The 18,814-nt window shown below is 46.6% G+C and overlaps 1 protein-coding gene across 1 annotated transcript; it reads left to right on the top strand.

Annotated features, from left to right (window-relative positions):
- The first annotated feature begins 1,463 nt into the window (after positions 1-1,463).
- Positions 1,464-18,741, top strand: UPRT (uracil phosphoribosyltransferase homolog). The gene is made up of 7 exons (XM_080365435.1): positions 1,464-1,810; positions 7,346-7,388; positions 13,397-13,466; positions 15,632-15,694; positions 16,450-16,611; positions 17,363-17,461; positions 18,316-18,741. The coding sequence occupies exons 1-7, from the start codon at positions 1,536-1,538 to the stop codon at positions 18,420-18,422; spliced, it is 819 nt and encodes a 272-aa protein (XP_080221561.1). The 5' UTR covers positions 1,464-1,535; the 3' UTR covers positions 18,423-18,741.
- The last annotated feature ends 73 nt before the right edge of the window (positions 18,742-18,814 follow it).

Below are 18,814 nucleotides of genomic sequence, written 5' to 3'. Positions count from 1 at the left end.
GGGAAAATACTAGTTTCAAATATATTAAGTACCTTTTTGGCCTTCAAAGTGTAGGAAAAAATAACCCCATATGCATTAGCGCAGAAAATGGAAATTCTAAAGCTGTTTTTTTTCTCAGTTCATGATAATGGCATATTAAAATTGCTAATTATAAAATTTTCCATCAAATACCACTCTCTCTCACATGGCCATGATGGCAATTATTCGCCAGGTATTTATCTGTAGCTTTCCTGTACTTCATCTGATCCCATTGCTTCCAGTACTCCTTCCTTCTATCAGCATTAGTAATTTCTCGCCCTTCTTAAATGTTTACGGCACGGGGTATTGTCACCCCTCAGTTATCTGTAGACTAAGCTGCTAGCACTTAGCACTTCTGATTCCTTTTTCAAAATTAATCGCCTCCTCTCCACCCATCCGCTGATACGATTTCTCAGTGCCAGATGAATGACAGAACGTCATTTTCAATATTCCATCAGAACACTAGACATTGCTCTTTGTATTTCATGAGAGGAATGGGTTTATTTCTTATGCGGTTGGTGCTTGATGCAGAATTTTAAAACTGTATTAGACAAAAAATTAGCGCAGCTCTGTCCTAAAGGCAGTATGACCTGATTGCTCAAATGCGTGTTTCCGTCTTCAGGTTTAGGGTCTTGCTGGAAGTATGTAGGTGGTTCTGTCACTGGTCGCATGGGACCTGCTCTTCTCTCCCTGTTGAAGGAAGGCAAGAGTGTAACGGTGCGGTTGCCTCAGCGCGGTACCGTGAGGTTTAGCAGTACACGTTTGCCGAGTGATTTTGCCAGTCTCCGTTAGCGAGGCATTAGAGCCGAGTCAACTACTGCGACACCACAATTCAGGGTTCGTTTACCCACACACAGGGTATTTGGTGCTGCACATGTCCAGAGAGCTTGAGGCGGTGGAAATACTGGACACGTATCACGCGGCCAAGAGCCTGCGCTGCAGGGCTGGGCCATGTACATGTCTGCACACACCCAAGTGTGGCAACGAAGCATTTATAGCCAGGAGAAATTCACAAGTACATATTCAGAATGTGAACCTGCGCTAAGCTTATGTCTATTATAGTTCCTCATACCTTGAAATGTCCCCCTAAAACAAACCAAAATCCCAACAAGAAATACAGCCAACAAACCTACAGCAGAACATCTGGGCCATACAGTGTGTGGGGAGAGGCAGCGTTCGGCTCCTGTTTGAGTAGGGCCCTGCAGGACAGGGCGGCTCTGAGGGAGACGTGCTGGAGAGCCAGAGGCGATCGGGGAGAGCCAAGGCGCGGCCCTGACGGGAGCCCCAGAGGCAGCGCGCGAAGAGGCGCGAAGAGGCACGAAGCGCGGGCAGGCGGCGGGGACCCGACGTCACCAGGAGCGCCCCGCCCACCTCCTTCGCTTGCGCTCCCGCCGCGCCTTTGAGTGGCGGCACCGGCAGCCAATCGGACTAGGGTGGCCCGGCGCGCTGCCCGCCCCCCGGCGGCGGCGCAGCGGGGCCGGCGCGTGGCGGCGGCGGGCGGGGGCGCGCCCCGGCGCATGGAGGCGATGCCCTGCCAGAACCAGCGGCTCGGCCCGCGGCCGCCGGAGGAGCAGGCGGCGGGCACGGCGCCCGGCGGCTCCCGCCTGATCCGCTTCGCGGAGCCCGGCCAGGACAGCGGCTGCCCCAGCCCGGACAGCAGCAGCAGCAGCAGCAACGGGGTGGCGGCGGCGATCCCCGCGGGGGAGGGCGCCGCGCCGCCGCTGGGGCCGCAGCTGAAGCTGCTGCCGATGAACGACCAGCTGCGGGAGCTGCAGACCATCATCAGGGACAAGTGAGCGCGGGGCGGGCCGCGGGGCAGCCCGCGGGGCAGCCCGAGGGGGAGCGGCGGGCAGCGTGAGGGGAGCGGCGGCCCGGCCCCCCTCCCTCAGGGAGCCGCGGCCCCGGCCGCGCTGCCGCCTGCCGGCACGGCCCAGCCCGCCGGGCGGGTGTTCCCCGCGGAGCCCGGGGGCGGCGGGTGGGCCGCGGGGCTCGGGGTGCTGCCGGGCCGGGTCGAGCGCCAGCGCCGCCGCCTGCGGCCATTGCTGCTGACGCGCGGCCGGCGGGGAGGGCCGGGGAGGGGTGGCGGGGCCGCCCGCCCCGCGCCTCAGCGGCCCGGCCCCGCCCCGGAGCTCCGCCTCGGGGCCGGTGCGGACAAAGGCACGCGGTCGGCGGCTCTTACCGGGCTTTTTACGCGCCCAGATGGGAGGTTTCGCGGATCTCCGGAGCTGGCTTGCCACATCATCATCATCATCAACACCGTGCGTGGGAGGCGAAACCTCGAGAGGAGCCGTAGCCGAGTGCCCCGGCAGGAGCTGCCTCTGCTCCCGCTGCAGGGACGGTGCGCGCGGGATGGGGGTGGCCCTCTCGCTCCTGTGGGTGCTGGTGGCCACCATGCTGGCAGGGAACTTGCCGCATGTGGCACATGCCCATGGGCATGCCGCATGGGCACAGCCCAGTTTCCGAGCCCCACATCAAATAAGTGTGTGCAGGATTCCCACAACATTAGTGCTGACGCGATTACTGTTGTGCTGCCTTAAATTTAGCAGGGAACGTATGACAGACGTAGGTAGCAGCCATCTATTAAAGGCCAAATTTGCCTGCTGTGGTGCAAGAACCACCAGCAGACACAGAGGTGCAAAATCAAGTTTAGTAATAGAAGGGTCAGGTTCTGAACAAAACCTTTTTTTCCTGCAGCACACTCTAACATCTACAACAACTAACACACGGCGGGGACACAGTTCTTCCCTTTGTTTCCTATCTGTCCATCTGCCTAGCCCACATTTTTGTATTTCCTGGTTCTTGAGTGCTTTGCAGCTAATAGCACTAACACATCATTATGCAAAACTAATCACTGTCTCTCAAAGCCAATACTTGCATTAACTTCATTAGCTGACATAAGCCTTGTTACCTTAAACTAATTTGTATTTTTTTTTAATCTTCAAAGCATTGTGGAAAAACAAAAACTCATTGCAGGTGGGAGCACACAGAGGTAGCGCAGTCTCGATATGAGGAGGGCAGTTGTGGCAAGACCACACAAAAAATCTCTGCAGGTGAGAACATCTACCTGGCAGCCTTCCTGCAGAGCAGAAAGGGAAGTTGTAAGTCGGCTAAGCAGAGAGAGAGAGAGAGAGAGAAAATACAAACTAGGCTTGGTGATGGCCTAGAAAAGGTTTTGAGGTTAGTGAAAAGGAAACAGCATATAGTTTTGATACCTAGGCAAATACTAGCAATGTGGTTACTGCACCCAGCTAGGGTTTTTATTCCTGTTTTGTTGTAAGTAGGTTTTGAACTCTTGCAAATACATCTAATAAATTTCTGGTTATAGTGAGCTTATCCAGAAGCCAGCAGCTGATACTTTAACTGTAAAGAGTTTTTTTTCCGGAATTGCATCAGCTTCATTGCGCAATACTTTGGTTAGGAGAAGTATAGACTAAGACTTGTAAATATGAATTACTCATAACAGCTGCAGTGATGGCAAACCGTGCTTGATTCTGAGCATGGTGCTGCCCTGGCAGTGGAGATGGAACTGTCCTGTGCAAGCTCCCTTCCCAACCAGCGAGGAAAATGGGACAACAGTCTGCTCAGAAAGGCAGGTGTAAGCTTTGTATGTAAGGAAAGTAGGGAAATATTATTTTTTTGCTCTGTCCCAGGAAGTCAGCTGCATCTCAGCAAACAGGCCTCAGACTGGCCTATTTTAGTGCCTGTCATTCAGAATGATGCTAAAATGTGGTCAGTTTGAGAGGATTTCTTCCACACTGGTTAGAAACTGTTGCAGTAACCTTTCCCTGGGCAGGTGCAGTCTGCATTAAGATGACTTTATGACCACTGCAGTATTAAACCAAGTGCTAAAAGAGACTCCTCAGAAGTACCCTATTTGTGAATAAGAAGCTGCACTGCAAAGAGGAGCCATCGGTCAAAAAGTCTGACTTAAACTGACAAAAGGGTGCATTCACATACACTGTGTGGTGAAGAGGAAAAACTTGTATCATCTGTGGGGCAGCTAGATACCTTGTACTTGATCTTTCTGGATTGAAAAAAACCCAAACAAACGGGTAAGAGCTGTCTTAACACAAGGAGGATATTTGGATTACTTAATGCTGTAGGAAATGGATGTTCCAGGTACAGTGATCACCTGAAAAGGGCAGATATTAAAATGGAAGCTACTACGGGGAGAGAAACAGAACAAAAGTAGGAAAAAACAGTCAGTTTAGGAATATTACTGTGAAGTAAGGGATAGATACTCCCAGTGCAATGCAAGGTAGAATCAGGCATGCTGCATGGAACTAAAGATGGTCAGGCCAGGTGCAGAAGACCTCAGGGACTCCATTTTGTCCATGGTGTGAGCTGCTCAGGAAAGCAGAAAGCTCTTTTCTTGTTTCTGAGAGGCTTCAGAGAAATAAATCACAGCCTTTAAATTGCAATAGAAGACTTCATGTGGCTGGTCATCCTGTCCTGTGTTGGGTTCAGAGACAGCTGGCTGAATCAGTAATGTCCATCTGGTAGACTGAAATGACCAGGTATTTCTTCTGCTTCATTGAAGTTACCAAGAACTACGTCTGTGTGCCAGAATTGGGGAGATGGATAGATCACCTCAACTTGAGTGTGTGCGGGTTTGCTCATTTTTTCACTGGCTTGTTCACTTTTCTGTCTAGCAAATGCTTAACGGGTGGGTAGATGGCTTTTACACTCTATGTTGGGTGTAAATTTTGAGTCCTCTACTGGGATGCATTTCAGTATTGCATGTTTATGAACAGTTACAGCTTCTTTCTAGGGAGCGTATGATCTCAAAGTAATTTCTGGCCTGCACAGATTAGAACCAGGGATCTGGAGGCTTAAATGAGTACTGCAGTTATTTGTAATGTAGAGGTCTGGTCTCTGTAGAAGTAAATTCATTAGCTTACATTGGTAGTGTCATTTTAACTCCTCATTTAACAACAGACCTGATTATTTAAATGTAAGTTTTAAAAGGTTACTGTGTCTCATCATTTCCCCTTCATGGCAACAGTTTGTCCACTGCCTTAAGCTTTCTTATAAAGGCCTTTTACAAATTCTGTTTAGGGAAGCAGCTTTTTTTTTGGCTTCACAGTGCCCTGGGTGTCTGTCAAGAAGTTCTTCTGTAAGGTAACGAGAGAAACAGGAATTACTACAGCGGGTCAGACCACAACCCACATAGCCTACAGCCATATATCGGTGGTTGTAACTAGTACCAGGTGCTAAAGTAGGAAGAAAGCAGCTAGCTTGTACTACAGTACATTCCCCAAAAACATTTCTTCTCACCTCTTAAGACATGCACATGACTTTTAACTGTACATCAGCCATACTCACATACTTTCAGAAACAAAATAAAACATTTATATTGTTTAACATGTTTGTGTTGTGCTACAAGTCAAGTTTTAACACCTTGGTTTGTTAGATGCTGTCTTGTTACTTGATTGAGCAGCTGAAAAAGTTTCTAGTCTGCCATTGATCGTTACTTTCTATAGTTCTATCTGGTATTTAAGGTGAACAGTTAATGGTGTTTTCACATAAGCCTTTTTTTCTGGCCCCTAGCAATTCTCATATGATGTGGGGCTTGAAATCTGGTCACAGCTTTCCCGCTGCTGGTGTACAAGAGGTCTGTCATATTCAGCATTACTAATATTTGTCTTTCATTTTTATGTACCATTGTTTTCTGTAGTTCTCCCCTCAAAAAACCAGGCGTAACTGGCTAAGGGTGTTCAGTGAACTGTGCATAAAAACCATCTGTGTCTCTCTGCAAGTGCAGTAGTTAATTTAAACCCTAGTATTCTAGTATTAATCTAGTATCTGTATTAATAACTCATGGTACTCACTCTAAATGTGTGTCACTGCAGTCAAACCCACAGTCCTGGCATTGTTGGGTTTGTCTTACCACTCATTCATGAAATAATGGCTACATTTCCATACATGCCATAATGTGGAAGAACATAGGTGTGCCACCTACACACTTTGCTACTTCTCTTTTTAAAAAATATTTATACACACCACCAATGGAAATACAAACCTCTTCAAAAATCTTAACAAAATCAGTTTGTATAATTGTAGGGGTTTGGGGGTTGTTTTTTGCGGTTTTGAAATTGGGGGTTTTATTTTTGAGTGTCGCCTTTCTGGTTAATGTCAAGAGTCACAGAAAGTTATTAATATCCTGTCATTACCAGAAAGATGGAAGAAATAAAAGCAAACACCATTTTTATTAGTGGGTTATTAGCACACGGAAAGAAATTAGATTAGACTGACACTGTTTTTAAAACTCCTTTTCTTTTAGTGTGGCCAAGTTACCAGTTGCCCAGGAAAAAAGCAGACAAGCCTGCTGACTTTCACCCATGTGAGATGTTGCAGAATCTAGGGGATTAAATGCAAAGCTCTCTTTATGGTATTTAAGGAGAAACCCAGAGTATCATGGTTTGAAAACGAGAGGGGCGTATGCCTGCTGTGACTAATGGCACATTTCATTTAAAAGTACCTGCCTATGAGGTCGATGCTTTGCCTGTTTTTAAGGCTGGCATGCTGTAAGTGTTGGCTCCTTAACTGGCAGTTTGTTCTACTCTTGGGTAGTGACAGTTGGTCTTGACGTGGGAAGTGAGGTGTTAGAAACTGCTTCTAAATTTCAGGCTTTTAGCGTGGCATACTTAGTGTGTGGCGGAAGGAAGCGAGCTTATTCCGTCTCCTGAATGGGCCCAAAGCCACGCAGTCACGGGAGCGAACAGCTGCACCCAAGGTACTGAGCCGGCAGAGAGGAGTTTTCATGGGAATACTTGTGCATCCCTGCTCACTGTAGTCTCAAATTCACCAATCTAGTCATCCTGTGAGTGAATGCCAGATAAGATAGGGTACATATCCTGCTTACCAGGTGTGTTAATTCGTCCCAGGGCTAGGGGACCGCATTACCACTGTCCCATGGTTTCTGATTGACTGAACGGGCAGAGCAGAGCTCAGAGCTGTAGGGAGCGTACCAGGCTGGTGCACATCTGAGCTTGTGAGGGGTTTTGGAACTCAGCTGGAATGGTAGAACAGTGGAAAACCTACAGGATATCATCCTTATCTTTTCATGCTTTGATTGCTACTGGCACAGTGCAGCAATGTTGCCAGCAGTAAGAGGCAGACCCCTGTGTTAGCTCACTGTGTCTCAGGCTTCACCGCCAAGCGGGAAACCCATGAAGCAGAATCTCTGTGGATTAAATTTTGTATATGGTAGAAGGCTTTTCTCTGAACTGCCTTTAGAATATATTGTCTTTGAATTAATATTGTATTAAATCAATATTCTTAAAATTATTCCCCAATTTAAAATAGAAATTATTACCTTTTTCAGGAAATCCAGTAGAGGAGACTTCGTATTTTCTGCTGATCGTCTGGTAGGTAAAGAATTTCTTCTTCTTGGTATTGTACTTTGTAACTCTTCCATAAAATGGGTCTTTCATAGCAGAATAATGGTGGTGTGAGAGCAACTTTTCTATACAAAGGGAATTGCTGTTTGACAGCAATGTTCTGTGTAGAGACTTCTGTTCTCTGTTACGGGCTGCTTTCATCTCAAACCGTTCCAGAAACCATGTTGTTATCAAACACAACTACTTCAGGATGGAGAGCAGTAGTAATAAGAGAGTAACTGTTTAAAGACAGATGCATAGAGGCTACGGATAATTCAGTTTTACTTTGAAACAGTACTTTTGATCTTGTGAACAGAGCTGCACAATTTCTACAGTCTAGATGTTAACAATTGCTTGTACACAAAGTGCCTCCTGGCACTTGTTGTGTATTAGATTAGTAGCTCTGGGTGCGTCCACACTGGGAATTTGTTTTTAGCTGTATGTTAGTTACCAGCAGGGACAAAGCAATTTGAAGTTTTTTACAGATTTTAGTAAGTCAGAACAAGGACTGTTGGGAATGCAACCTTCATCTCATGTAAATTACATGCTTAAAGAAAGCCACAATGCGCCCACACATAATACTTCCTTGTATTCATGAGAGTGTTTGCTGTTTGCAAATCCACATTCATTAGCAAGGAAAGTCTGTCTTTTCCCCTCTAGCAGAGTCCAGAGACCATTCAGTTGCCAGCACCAGCAGGCAGGTTTCCTGCGATGAGCCCAGTCTTAATCCGTGCCTGATCCAGGCTTGCTCAGGGCTTAGATAGGACCACAACCTAAGACTGTGACTGCAGTACTTTGAATCTTTGTTACTTTACCACTTTCCCCCCTGCTTTTCCCTTCTTGAGGATGTTTCTTGCATTGCCATTCACCAAGAACAGTAAAGGCCCAAGCCAACCAATCCCATCACTCATAACTCGTGGATCAAGTGACTGGAGTGCCGCCTTTGCCAGTAGTACTTCATAACGGACAGGCAGAAAGTCACAGCCCCAAGCTTGTTCTGTGCCGGCAGTTCTCAGCAGATACCATTTAAATAGACACATGTCCTTTATACTTCATTGGACAAGTAAGAACAGCCCAGGAAACATCCGCCACCTGTGAAAGACCAGCTCAACTGTGTGTCGTTCCCCCTGGGTTTTGTGGTTTCAGGTTCTTCATGTGTTTAAATGTGCAAGAAAGATTCAGGAAGCCAACAAAGGTCAACACCAGCGATGCCACACATTTACAGGGTGTAGGTCGCCAGTGCACGGGACAAGCCCCTTCCCCACCAGTACTCCTTTCACAGAAAGGCTTAACGTTCTCATTTTGCCTTACATTAGGTTCCCGTCATGCTGCATTGTTTAAGGAGCATTCATTCTTGCCAACTTCTGTGAATTAAAGAGAAGCACTCTATTCCTAATTGGTATTTTCAAAAGAGAGATAAACACCGGCTATTCTGACAGGAAAACCTTTCGCGGTCTTGACTGTACCTTTCTGTCGTTAATTAGTGCAAAGGACCTCTCCCACATACCTTCTCACTGTACTTGAAGGTCCTGTGCCATTCTGAGGGAAGCACTGATATTTTTTTTCCCTCCTCATTGCTAGAATGAAAACTGCAGCTTCCAGGCAGTGAGTTCAGGCCCTTGTCCCGCTGTCTTCTACAAGCTGGCCACCACTTGTACGGATAGGGAGCAGCTCTTTGCAGAAGCACCTCTGTTTGCTGGTCATTTGGATGTTTGCTGCAGAACCTGCTAGTTCATTTTCCATTTTGTAGGAGGAATTTTATGCAAAACAATATGTAGGACTGTCTCATTTTCTGTATGTTCTTCCTAGGTGTGGCGAAGAACAGTTACAGTGTCGTGTGGGACATGGCCTCTACTAGCCATGGAGGGGTGCAAAGATGGTTAAGACTTGCCATGTTTCCCACCCAGTTAGCAAAGAGAGCTTGGTGGCAAGATGCAGTACGTGAAGAGAAGAAACACGTGTGTGGGATTGTAGGGTAGCAAAATAGATCTTGTTGCAGAGAGGAAAATGAGAACGAAGTCAAGCATGCTACTAGCTTGGCAGTGGCAATATCTCCTAAGGTCACCGTAGGAAGAGGTCTTCGGTAGGGATTCTAAAGCTGATGAATTTCTGGTGGTACAGTTTTTTTCCTTCTGACAGTTTGTTTCATGTGTAAGGGGATGACACAAAAGAAACATTCAAAGATACTTGTGAGAGAAAGGAGTTGACAGGTGGTAAAGGTTATCAAGGAGTTGAAGCCACTGCCAGTGCTGAAAGGTGGGGGTTAAAGTCAGGAGGATGAAGACAACCCGTGTTATGTTTGTGAAGGAGGCAGCCGTGGGAAGTAAGCATCTAACACCAAAGACGATCAATCATAATTTGCGGTAGCAGATAGCTGGACAGGCAGTGAGCGGCATTAGCGAGACCCATTTGAGAAACACCGGCAGACAACTCCCGTCAGTGCAAGAGGCTCGCGCTGAACCCTTGCCTGTGTGCTGCGCAGAACCCACGCAATGTGGAAGCATTTAATTGTTGTCACCTTGTGGGATTGCTGTATAACTAGTGAGATGCTCACAAAACCCACAGCATTTTTACTGAGACCACCTGTTGTTTTTTTTCCCAAGGCCTGCTCAGCAGGAGGTGCACACTAAGCTAGGTGCAGCCCTGTGAAGTTAAGCTGGTGCTGCACAGCAGCTAAGTGGTGTGGTGGTGTGGGCTAAAGAGACCAGGCGAGTACCAGGAAGAGGAGCTGTCTCCCAGAGCCATAGAGGACACGCCATGCCTAGAGTTTTGGCAAGGAGCAAGTAAACCTGACTTGCAGGCTGGGGTCAGGCAGGTGTTTGTCATTTACACAGCACTGACCTACAGTCTCAGTTCACAAGTACAGTGGTGCTTGTCAGCAGAAGGTAGATGTTGTGGTTTGCCTGGAGGCCTGAGGTTGAGGAATTATTTTTGCAGCCCTACCAGCAACTCCCTGCGTAACACTGAAGAGGTCACTTCACCTTTCTGCCCATCTACCTCTCTCAGGGGGGTGATAATGCATACTTTAAAAGTGGTTGGAAATCCTGAGGTGCAAAGAGATACAAAGTATAGCTGGCAGCCCCACTGTCCTGCCTTCCCTTCAGCTTCCAAGAAAAGCTACAACTGAATGGGTTAGGGGATCCCCCTGGGAGTTACTATGGTCTTGGAAATTCAGTGACACGCGGCAATCATGTAAAATACAGTTACAACTACTGGTTTCCCACAAACAGGGGAAGATAATAATGGTCACTCCAGAATTTATTTACATTCTGGTTTCTTGGCGTGGAAATGCTACACCTTTTTCTAAAGTGCAGGCAGGTGGAAGAGTTGTAACACGCAGCCGCTGAGGATCACAGATGCCTTTTGGGGTGGCTCTAAAAGGGCTCCCGTTTTTCCAGTTTTGTCTGGTCACAGCACCACCGCCTCTGCACCCAGGCTGGTTTCCTTATTTAGTGATTGCACCTCTTCTGAATGAGAGTACTGTCAGCCTTCTTTCTGTAGTTGCCTATGTACAAATTTCTCTGTTCATGGACTCTGAGGAACTGGTCAAACCTGATTTCTTCCCTGCTATTTGAGCATGGTAAGGAGACTTCATGTGCTTAATTGGCTGAGAAAAGGTAGATTTCACTAACATTTTCATATCCGTGAAATGTTTATGTGGTAATTAGCTAAAACTCCTTGGACCTCTATTAACTGTTGTTTTTGCTAACAGTTCTAACAGATCTTGTACTAATGAAGGTTCGAAGCAAACAGTATTTCGATTTGCCTTACTGCCAAGGCTCTGTGGTAAATCTTCAAACATAGAACTGTAATAAATTGAGCACACTGACATATAATTATGGATATCAGCATTAAATGCTTAATCTAAAATTTCAGCTTAACTGTAAGCCTTGACAGTTTAACTAGGCCTGCTAGAATTTAACATCCCTTTTAGCTTTTTTTCTTTCCCCCAATTAAAAATAGACTTTATTTTTTTATTGGTATCCTTAATTCATGGTTCTAATTTCTGGTCAAACTCCTCTACCTTGGGACCAAAGCTTTACTTCCCTGCTTCATGTGAGGGCCATAGTACCTGTTTTAGCTTCCGAGCCATGGCAACCACCTCTGTGAGAGAGGAGCAGGGCTGCTGGCTCTCGGGGCCAGAGAGAAAAGAGGTGGAAGTTATAATCCCTGAGCGTGGGGGTGGCAGAAAGCATGGTGCAAAAATAAATGTTGCATCAACACTGACAAGTTTACAGAAGAATCCTTCCCAGCCTCTGTATGAAATGTTGGTATGTGTAGTAAGACCAAGGAGATTATTTGACTATAGACCTTCATTGGTTTACTCTAAACTCGTGGCAGATAATGCAGAGCGATGCTAACCCTGTCAACATGACAGCAGTATGAAGAAAAAGCGTTTCTTCCAAACCTGGCTCACAAGTTGGCTTTTTTTCATGCAGTAGCTTTAAGAAAATAAATTTCTGTGTGAATGTCCCAGAAACCTAAAATTAAATCAAAGATTTCTTGGCTTGTTTATGTGAGAAGATGTCTTTCAGTAGAACACTGGTGCCTGCAGTCTCAGGATTGAAGTGACTGAGCCAAAAGATTGAGTCAAAAGCCCTACTTGCAGAGAGACAGGAGGAAGAAGAGGAGGAGGAGGAAGGTAGTAGAGCTGGCTTCTCTATGTATGCTTCCTGGGGCCACCAAACGTGCAGCGAGTCAAGCGCAAAGGGGACTGACAATTCCGAAGGGCCTGTTTCCCATGTGCAGTTTCGCTACAGTGGAAATACTACCCTGTGAATTGCTGTTTCAGTCTTTTGCTCCTGTTGTATGTCAGCTGCACCCTGCGACCCCTTCCCTGATTTAGTCTGACCACCACCTCTAAATACGGCCGCCACAAACCCAACTCTAGGAAAAAATGGTCATACTAAAGTCTCTAAAAATATCTTCAAAGAGGGATTGTCAATTTAAGGGGCTGTTTCTAATTCCTAGTAGAGACCGTTAGGAACTAGGGCAGAATGGAAGAACAGAAAAAAAATCTTCCAGTCTGCTCTGCCCTGTTTCTGAACTAAGAAATGTCTGAAGTGAGCAGTAGGCTTGCTCAGTCCCAGGAGCAATCACCTCATTTCTGCCGTCATACGGTGACTTGCTGAACAGGTTTCATCTGTGGCTTGGCAGGAGCTTTGCTTGAGCAGTTCTGGCCCGTGAATCTTTGGCTTGCTAGCAGAGAGAAATTTTACATCTCTAATGATTTCATAGGCAACCATTCTGGCTTCGGCTGAATACGTGTCAGTACCCTTGCCTGGAGTACAGGTGCAGGGCCAGCACCAGGGGAGAGCTGGGGGTTTGCTGGCCGCTGGAGGGGTGCGTGGCTGACCAGCTGCAGCTCCAGCCGAGAGGTCCCAGCTGAGACGGGCCATCTGTACTGTGTGAAAGCGCAGGTGCTTGGCAGAGCATCCCACAGTAACCACAGCTGGCAGGTGCCAGAAGAAGAAGGTGATAAAGAGATTTCTAGATCGACTGACTTGTCTTTGGGCATTTGGTGGTGCATGTACATGGCTGCAGCTTCTGTGGCTGTTCTGGCGGCCTTGCTGGAGTTTAGAAATATGGATGTGAAAATAGACCTCAGAGCCTAGCTGATGGGAAGCGAGAGAGGGTGAATATTCCTTTTTTCTCACTAGTGGTTTCTGTCAGCATGGTGAAGTTGCATTGGTGCTTCACTCATTTGTTAAGAAAAATTCATCTGTGATGCTTGTGCCTGCCAGATCGAAACAAAGGCAGTTTTATGATTGCCAATGACCCGCCCCCCTTCACCCAGTTTCGTTTTGTGGACAAAACATAGGCAGCACCCCCAAAAGGTCTCTAAATTCAGTCCCTAACTACTATTAAAGAGACCCTTTTAGACCCATCAGGCTGTTAGGTGTTCACCTAGTACCTGCAGTAACTACTAACACCGAGTATCTTATCTCCATAGATAACAAATCCCTTTAAGCTGACTGATCTTTCTGGTTCTACAGATCAGACTTGTAGTTGAAGAGGGACTGAACCAACTGCCATACACAGAATGTACCGTGACCACTCCAACAGGTACGTGGGAAATCATTCCTCCCCTAGGCAGGCCTGGAAGTGGAAGCTTAAGTAATGGGAAAATATATGGAACTGTTACGAGGACCACTGAATATCTTGAGTCGGAAGGGACCCAACTCCCTCCTCCTCGCAGGACTGCCTAAAACTGAACCATATGACTAAGCGTCATCCAGGCGCTCTTTGCACCCTGACAGGCTTGGTGCCTGAGGCTGGAACAGTTTTAACGTTCGGGGTACAAAGTTAAAGTCCCTAACAGTCCTTAAAAAGCTAGAAGGTGTGTAAAACATAATTGAGCAAAACATACAGTCAGAGTTATTATTATCCTAAAGTTTTTAACTGGTCTTGCAAAATCTTGATGAAAATTTATGAGTGTATGTGCAAGATCAGTGTACTTCCCCACGCTGCAATGTTGAATTAAAACTGATGACACGCATGCCCATTACAGAAAAAGTACTTGGCACAAGCAGTTTTGCCACACCAGCCTCAATCCATCTCCATTTGCAACTGGGGGCCAGCTGGGAGTGATGATAAGAAGGAAAGAAAAAGTGGCTGTGCTGACACCAGGGGAAGCCCATTGCAGTAATTTTGGTTTGCTCCTGTTAACTGTAAAGATATGTCAGGTAGCATGTGTTGAGAGGTGGCTGCTTGGTGCATCAGCAGCTTCTTGGGAACGGCTGAAGTACGCGCGGTGAACCCACAGCACACTAAGACAGGCCAGGTGAGTGCTCTTCCTCCCGAGAACTTCATTTGAGTTTCTGCAGGGTGAGAGCAGCTTTGTATGTTTGCACCCTTGTCCCCTCTCGCAGTACCTCATTGACGTGTCTTTACTTTTAGTCAGAGAAAAGCTGGACTGAACACTCAGTTCTGAAAGCAGACAGAGTTTAGGGACAGAGTTTATTTTTAAATAAAACAGCAGCTACTTTGTGAGCAGTGGTGTCATGGCTGTTCCAGGTCAGTCGGTGACGGGCAGATTGGTGACCATTTTCTCGCTGCATCACACAGTTTGACTGGCAGGTCACCTGCAGGTAACATCACTTGGAAGCTCTGCAGTTGGAGTAGGCCACTGCCCCGGCTGCGGGCAAAGGGAGGCTCAGACCTTGCTCGCTGAGCACACGGCGCCTTAGCAAAGGACTCCGTTTCTTGCCCTTAGTCCTAGGCAAGCTGTAGATGGCCTTAGTCTGAAACTGCTGTAGCTCTGCAGTCAGCGTGTTTGGCCTTTCACAGCAAAACCTGTGCCCAGTGCGGGAGCTCAAATGGCCTCAGCCGAGCTTTTCCAGTAGCAGGTGCCCTGGAGAACTTGGATGCCTCTGCATGGATTCCTGCTTACCTATACTGAGCTCTTTCCCTCCCGGCATTTGTAAGATGCCATAAGCACGGGTGATTTCTGTTCTTCTGGGCTCAGCAGCAGAACACCCCTCTGTGACATCGGTGGCACACCATATTCTTTCTCCTTTAAGAAAGCCTTTGGACTTTTATCAGGCAGGCAGGGGAACTTGCAACACCTGTAAGGAACATCACCACCTGTTCTTCTCAGCAGTGGTGCTGGGCAAGCTCGTTACCAGCTTCTGGGGTTAGATCTGAAGAACTGGCACTGGGACATTCTTGTTTTGCTGTCTTTTTCTTTGAATTAACAAGAGGCCTGAGCTCACAGTACTAATCTCTCTCATATGCATACCGTTGCCTGCTTTTCTTTTTTTTTTCAGTGACCAAGAACACAGTGACAGTAGCATTGCAGCATCATATTTTGTTCTAACTCTTCCACCTGCAGCACTGGACTCCATGTACCTGGCTTCTTAGGGGACTCACTATTTACCGTTACTTTGCATAGTGTCCTTCGTTTAAAATAACCACAGAATACCTGAGTTACAAAAAAGGATCACTTCTGTGCCGCTTTTCTGACACCATTTCTAAAGGCAGAAGAAGCTCAACTCCTTTACCAATTACAGTTTTGGCCCTGAGCCCCCAGCTTGTTTGAGGGCTGCAGGACACGATGTGCAGACCGGTACATGCCACCTGTCGAGGTGTGGAGCTCACTGTTGTCCCTGGGGTATTTGGGGTCCATTCACACCCAGGTCACTTAGAGCAGCATCCCCCAGAGGGGCACGAAGGTGGGGCAGAAGGGAGCAATCACTGCCACTGACGCCTTGGTTTCTTTCCTCTCACAGGACACAAGTATGAAGGAGTCAGATTTGAAAAGGGAAACTGCGGAGTCAGCATAATGCGAAGTGGTAGGCAGATCCTGGTTGTTGAACGGGCACAAATTAAACATTTTGCAAACCTGTAAGCAACTTTCTTACAAAACTGTGCAACAACACTTCTCTGCAGCGGAGCTTTACCCAAACCTGCCAGTTGTTACTCTTGCTTAGGTATCCTTGACCACAAATGCCGAGTAGTATGTTCCATTAACTTTTGAGGAGACAAAGAGCCGCAGCAGATTTCACGTGGCCGTTGCAGGGCAGAGGCCAGGCCGACTGCCCCCCCTGGTTTGCCGCCAACACTTCTGCTCACGGGGTCTCCAAACCAGCCGCGCTCGGTGGGGGCGGAGTCACTTGTTTTGCCCAGTGCTGTGGAACAAACCTTGGTATCTGTGATGTAAAATCCAGCGGCTCCACAGCTTCCAGCGCTACGTTTGGCACCCCCGTGTCTCTGGGCAGAGCTCAGAGACGTTCTCCAAACCCCAGACGTTTGTTTTGACGTTTCCAGCTCCTGCCTCTGAGAGCTGAGCACTGGTGTGTGGAAACACCAATGCCCAGGAGCTGTGTAACATCAAGGAGACTCGGTTTTCTGTAAGAACAGAGAGAAAAAAGGAAAATCACTTCAGGTGTTTTTAACACTTAGAACTGAGAAAAAAAAGTCCCCTTTTTTAGAACTCTTCACCAATGCAGTATTGGGGCTGTCTTATTTAATTGCAGCATGTTACAGTTGTGCCATTTCTCAGTGTGTAACAATTGTTCTTGGGGGGTTTTTTGCTGCTCATTTTGAGGAGAGGCAATGGAACAAGGTTTACGAGACTGCTGTAGATCAATCCGCATAGGAAAAATCCTGATACAGAGCGATGAGGAGACTCAAAGAGCCAAAGTGTACTACGCTAAGTTTCCACCAGACATCTACAGGAGAAAGGTTCTTCTTATGTACCCAATACTAAGTAAGTGCCTTTCCTCATTATGTACAGCTAGAGTCATCTGAACAGCAAGTGTGCTGAGTGTAAAGGCAAACTTCCAAATTTCGGGGGCTTGGATTAAGTTTTCTGCTTGGTTTAGGTGACATAGCTGTGCCAGAATACATACTAGTCAGCCTGCACCAGCACGAATGCGGAGCAAATCATTTGGGCATGCCTGCGTTTGTGAGAAAGGTAGAAACATTAAGACATGATACACATTTAATTTTTAAAGTTTTGCCATGAGAAAAGACTCAAACAGTATCTTTCTCATGCTATTAAAAGACATTTTTGGATTAATACTATAATCCTAGAAGTAAATTACTTTAGTTAATACTACCAAAAAAAAAAAAAATCTGGTAAATGTTGTAAGGAGTTTGTCAGGGTGAAGTAACTTTTCCAGTCGATGATTTAATTCTGGTTCTACACATAGAGCTCTTAATTGCTATTTTACTATTTTAGATGAGCTTTCTTGCCTCAGGGATTTAATAAAATCCACCGACTTCAGTGCTTGAAACCTGGCAGAGTTGGCTGTTTCAGAGTAGAGATGAAGTTCCTTCAGCAGGAGACCAAAGTTTTCTACAATTAAGACATGCAGAGGTGATAGTTTTCCAGTGGGAAAGGACAGTATCATCATTCGGCCACACCCCGGTGTTAACACGGATATTTTTGGATGGCCTAGGACAAGTTCTTCCACCAGGGAAAAGAGAAATAAAAATCTCACTTTTTCCCCTTTTAGGTACTGGTAATACTGTCATTGAGGCTGTCAAAGTTCTTGTAGAACATGGCGTACAACCAAGTGTCATTATCCTGCTAAGCCTATTCTCCACACCTCACGGTAAGTTGCAGGGGAGCGAGGAGGGCAGCAGAGCGAGCACACGTACCTTTAATGGGGAAGGGGGACGTTAGTCACACGCTTCAGACAGCGGTGAAGAGCTGTTCCTTTGCAGATGCGGACAGCAGCAGCACTTTGCTCAGAGGAGGTTTTTTCTTCTTTTATTTTTGGCTGAATTGTAAGAGAGCGAACAGCAACACGTTCAGCGCAGGCAGCGGGCTAGCAGAAAGGAAAAGGCCTGTTACAGCTAATGGCAAAACTATACATGGTTAAGTATTCCTAGAAGCAGGAATTTTCAGCACTGCCAGGTACACAAAATGCTTCGGCAGCTCACCAAGCAATGCCAGTCCTGCTGCTGCTCTGGACTGTAGCAGCCTGCGAGTGGTGTTGGCTTGGCGCCCACCCAGAGCAGCAGTTCTGTAAGGAGCGAGGTACACGAAGCTACAGGACTGCCCTGTCTGCGTGTTCAGGACCTTGACTTGTGATGGGGATCCAAAGGAGGAACATCTGTTTCTGTGAAGTAGAACAGGTCTTGCGTGTTGTTTTTAAAATTGGCCATGGCAGAAATCTATCAAAAAAGTCAACTGGACGGGCAGTCTGTAACACTGTGGCAATAGGATTGGGAGTACACGTGTAAGGTAAAGGAAAGAAAAATCCAAGTAAAAAAATCCAAAAAAGCAGTCTGCTAAATTCAGGAGGTTTTCTCCTCATAGACAGTCAGCCAAGGCAGAAAGATGAAGCGGAGATGGAAGAAGCGAGCCTGACTTACCTGCTGTGTTCTGCTATTCGTGATTTAACATGTGCTGAAATACAGCTGCAGTGCTGTTGTCATTATTGCCTCTGCCCTCTCTCTAAAGGTGCCAAATCCATCATCCAGGAATTCCCAGAGATCACCATTTTAACTACAGAAGTTCATCCTGTTGCACCAACACACTTTGGACAGAAGTATTTTGGAACAGACTGACAGACTCGGAACAAATGAATTTGACTGTATGATGTCACAAGAGGTTTTTTTTTCTACGTTTTATTTTTGTCAAGTTGGTTGAGGGCATGTTTAAAAATTTTTTTGGCCAAAGGGGTAAATACCTGACTTAGATCAGTTCTGGTCAGTTACTGCCTGAGCACTGGCTCAGGTACAGTAAGAAAGCACTCTGTCATGATGAAGTCAGGCATCTCAATGTTGGGGTTGTATAAATTGCTACACATTCTGCTTTAATTTATTTATTCTTCTATAGCCTGTCCTGTGGCTGCTTGCAAGAGCAAAATAAAACAACTAAATCACAGAGGTGTGTACTTAATTTCGAGTGGTAATGTTTATGTCACTCCAGGCCAGCTGGTACAGCCACTCCTAGTGCT

Source organism: Falco punctatus (genome assembly GCF_963210335.1).
Source record: "Falco punctatus genome assembly, chromosome: 15".
Taxonomy (NCBI): domain Eukaryota; kingdom Metazoa; phylum Chordata; class Aves; order Falconiformes; family Falconidae; genus Falco; species Falco punctatus.
The sequence above is the reverse complement of the archived record's forward strand: the minus strand, read 5'-3'. Positions and strand labels throughout refer to the sequence as shown.

Coding starts and splice junctions, on each gene's coding strand:
- UPRT (XM_080365435.1), top strand. CDS start 1,536: ATGGAGGCGATGCCCTGCCAGAACCAGCGGCTCGGCCCGCGGCCGCCG. Junction 1,811..7,345: donor CAGACCATCATCAGGGACAA/GTGAGCGCGGGG, acceptor TACCTTTTTCAG/GAAATCCAGTAGAGGAGACT. Junction 16,612..17,362: donor TCTTATGTACCCAATACTAA/GTAAGTGCCTTT, acceptor TTCCCCTTTTAG/GTACTGGTAATACTGTCATT.